This window comes from Lathyrus oleraceus, chromosome 3, assembly GCF_024323335.1.
Source record: "Lathyrus oleraceus cultivar Zhongwan6 chromosome 3, CAAS_Psat_ZW6_1.0, whole genome shotgun sequence".
Taxonomy (NCBI): Eukaryota; Viridiplantae; Streptophyta; class Magnoliopsida; order Fabales; family Fabaceae; genus Lathyrus; species Lathyrus oleraceus.
Genome location: NC_066581.1, coordinates 395,825,533 through 395,828,903, shown reverse-complemented (window position 1 = coordinate 395,828,903; position 3,371 = coordinate 395,825,533). Strand labels below are relative to the sequence as shown.

General features: G+C 37.5%; 1 protein-coding gene across 1 annotated transcript; it reads left to right on the top strand.

Moving 5' to 3' along the window:
* The first annotated feature begins 265 nt into the window (after positions 1-265).
* Positions 266-1,248, top strand: LOC127131429 (uncharacterized). Its single transcript, XM_051060351.1, has 2 exons — positions 266-948; positions 1,242-1,248. Exons 1-2 carry the CDS (start codon positions 266-268, stop codon positions 1,246-1,248), a joined length of 690 nt encoding a protein of 229 aa, XP_050916308.1.
* Positions 1,249-3,371: the final 2,123 nt, after the last annotated feature.

The following is a 3,371-nucleotide window of genomic DNA, read 5'->3' as shown; positions in this document are numbered from 1 at the left end:
TGCTAGAAGAATCTATGGGTTGTGTCTTAGGTCAACAGGATGAAACGGGAAGAAAAGAGTATGCCATCTATTATTTGAAAAAGAGATTCACTGACTGCAAGTCCCGATATTCCACGCTAGAGAAAACTTGTTGTGCTCTAACTTGGGCTGCCAAATGTCTCTGTCAATATATGATGAATCAAACAACTTGGTTGATATCCAAGATGGATCTGATTAAGTATATCTTTGAAAATCCTGCATTGACCGGAAGTATTGCTCGTGGCATATGCTCTTGTCCGAATATGACATTGAGTATCACACCCTGAAAGCTATCAAAGTAAGTGTTTTGGCCGATCATTTAGCTCATCAACCAATTGACGATTATGAGCCTATAAATTTTGAATCCCTAGATGAAGATGTGATGTACTTAAAAGCCAAAGATTGCAATGAACCACTGCCAAATGAAAGGCCAGAGCCAGGTTCTCAATGGGGTTTACTATTTGATGTAGCAGGTAATGCTTATGGTAATGGTATTAGGGTAGTAATCATCACTCCTCATGGCTCACATATCCCTTTTACCACAAGATTAACATTCAAGTACACGAAAAACATGGCAGAATACGAAGCTTGCATCATGGGTCTAGAAGAAGCCATTGGTCTTAGAATAAAAAATCTCGATGTTTATGGAGACTCAGCTCTAGTTGTCAATCAAATTAAAGGAGAATGGGAAACTCGTCAACCCGGCCTAATCCCATACAAAGACTATGTAAAGAGGTTATCTACTTTCTTCAACAAGATTGAATTTCATCACATCCCTCGTGAGGAAAATCAAATGGCAGATGCCTTGGCAGCTTTGGCTTCCATGATCATTGTGAATCATTGGAATGATGTTCCTAAGATCGATGTTATGTGTCTTGATAGACCCGCTCATGTATTTGCAATGGAAGAAGTCTCTGATGACAAGCAATGGTACCACAACATCAAGTGTTATCTCCAGAGTCAAGAATACCCATATGGGGCATCAAACAAAGATAAGAAGACCTTGAGAAGATTGGCTAGTAACTTCTTTCTGAATAAAGACGTGTTATACAAGAGAAACTTTGACATGGTTCTGCTCAGATGCGTGGATAGACACGAAACATACCTGTTGATGCAAGAAGTTCACGAAGGTTCCTTTAGTACTCACTCCAACGGATATGCAATGGCTAAAAAAAGATAAGAGCGGGTTACTATTGGCTGACAATGGAAGCTGATTGTTGCAGTATGTGAAGAAGTATCACAAATGCCATATTTATGCTGACAAGATACATGTAGATTCGACTCTTCTCAACATTCTCTCCTCTCCGTGGCCTTTCTCTATGTGGGGCATCGACATGATTGGTATGATTAAGCCCAAATCTTCCAACGGACATCATTTCATTCTGGTGGCTATTGATTATTTCACAAAGTGGGTTGAAGCGACCTCATACGCTAATTTGACCAAGCAGATGATAGTCAGATTTATCAAGAATCAACTTATTTGCTGTTATGGTTTGCCAAGAAGAATCATCACTAATAATGGTTCAAACATGAATAATAAAATGATGAAGGAAATGTATGAAGAGTTCAAGATTGAACATCATAATTCCTCTCCCTACAGACCCAAGATGAACAGTGTTGTTGAAGCTACCAACAAGAACATCAAGAAGATCATTTAGAAGATGGTAGTGACTTATAAGGACTGGCATGATATGCTCCCTTTTGCTCTGCATGGATATTGTATGTCCATCCGCACTTCAACAAGGGAAACCCATTTTTCTCTTGTCTATGGCATGGAAGCAGTGCTTCCATTAAAAGTAGAGATCCTGTCAATACATGTCTTGATGGAAGCTAAGTTTTCCGAAGCTGAATGGTGTCAAAGCAGGTATGACCAACTGAATTTGATTGAAGAAAAGAGGATGACGACTTTATGCCATGGTTAGTTATATCAGTAGAGAATAAAGAAAGCATTCGACAAGAAGGTTTGACCTCGCATATTCAGAGAAGGTGACCTTGTGCTTAAAAAGATTCAATCTTTCATATATGATTCTAGGGGCAAGTGGACTCCTAATTATGATGACCCATATGTTGTCAAGAAATCCTTCTCCGGTGGGGCCTTGATTCTTACAAATATGGATGGTGAGGAGCTCCCATTTCCTGTGAATACTGACGCAGTCAAGAAATACTTTGCCTAGAAAAATAAAAGGACAACTTGCCATGTCGAAAACCCGAAAAGGAGGCTTAGGCAAAAATGAGTGTCTCGGTGGACTGAAAACTCGAAAGGATGGTCCAGGAAAAACCTAGAGAGATAAACAAAAATGATTATCCTGGTAGATTGAAAACCTAAAAAGGAAATCTAGGCAAAAATAAAGGATTATGGCAAGTAACTACATCAGATCAGATTGGATTTCTTGAAGAAACGCATGTCTGTCAAAGCTCTCAACTGGCTCTTATCAGAAGCCCAAATACATCTGGAATTCAAATTTGTTAGGAAGAATAGTTTCATTATATTTTAATGTAGTCTTTTCCCATATTACCATTTTTTTAACTTTGTAAATATCCATGGGATCACGCCATTTGAGAATCACCATTCTATCAATAAAATTTGAGACTTATCTATTTATTGGCAATCCTTATTTTATTTCTGCTCCGCAAAAATATCATTTTTACTTTGATAACGATTCTTGAAATGAATATTTGAAATTTTTGTTTTTTCAAAATAAAATTTTGTTTTCTTTTGATTTGTTAATGCAAAAAAAGAACATCCACAGTTAAATCCCCAAGCGGCGAGTAAGTTGTGAAATGTTGGATGTTTGAACTCAATGTTCCCCAACAAAGTTCTAAGCCTGGATTTTTTTGTCAAGCTTTAAAATAAACACTCAAGATTTTTCAGCGATGAAACATATTATGACTCCAATGTGTCTGTTTTGTTTGTTTTTGTCAGCATAAACATAACGTGCATACATGCATATACACATACATGCATATATATCATGAATAACCAAATTCACATCCATTTTGCATTCCTTGATGAGATTTACCTCAATTTCTTTGACTATGTTCATCCTTGGGTGTTATGTTTCCTTCCCTATAGGAGTCGTCAACCTTAAGCAGGGAGTTTATATCCTTTCTAATTCCCCACTGAGTTCATCCCTCGTGGAAGATGGTTGCTTTATTTATCCTTTTCCATCTTTGGATTGGATAAAATCCCAATTGAGCTTCATTCCCTATTGAGATTCATTTCCCATTGGTAGAGTATTGCTTGATTGTTTTCTCTCTAGTTGTTCCTGGAGTGAGCCAAATATTTGGAAATTAATGGTGAATCTCTCTAGGTTGTTAAACCTAGATCGAGAGTGCATTTATTTTGCATTGTC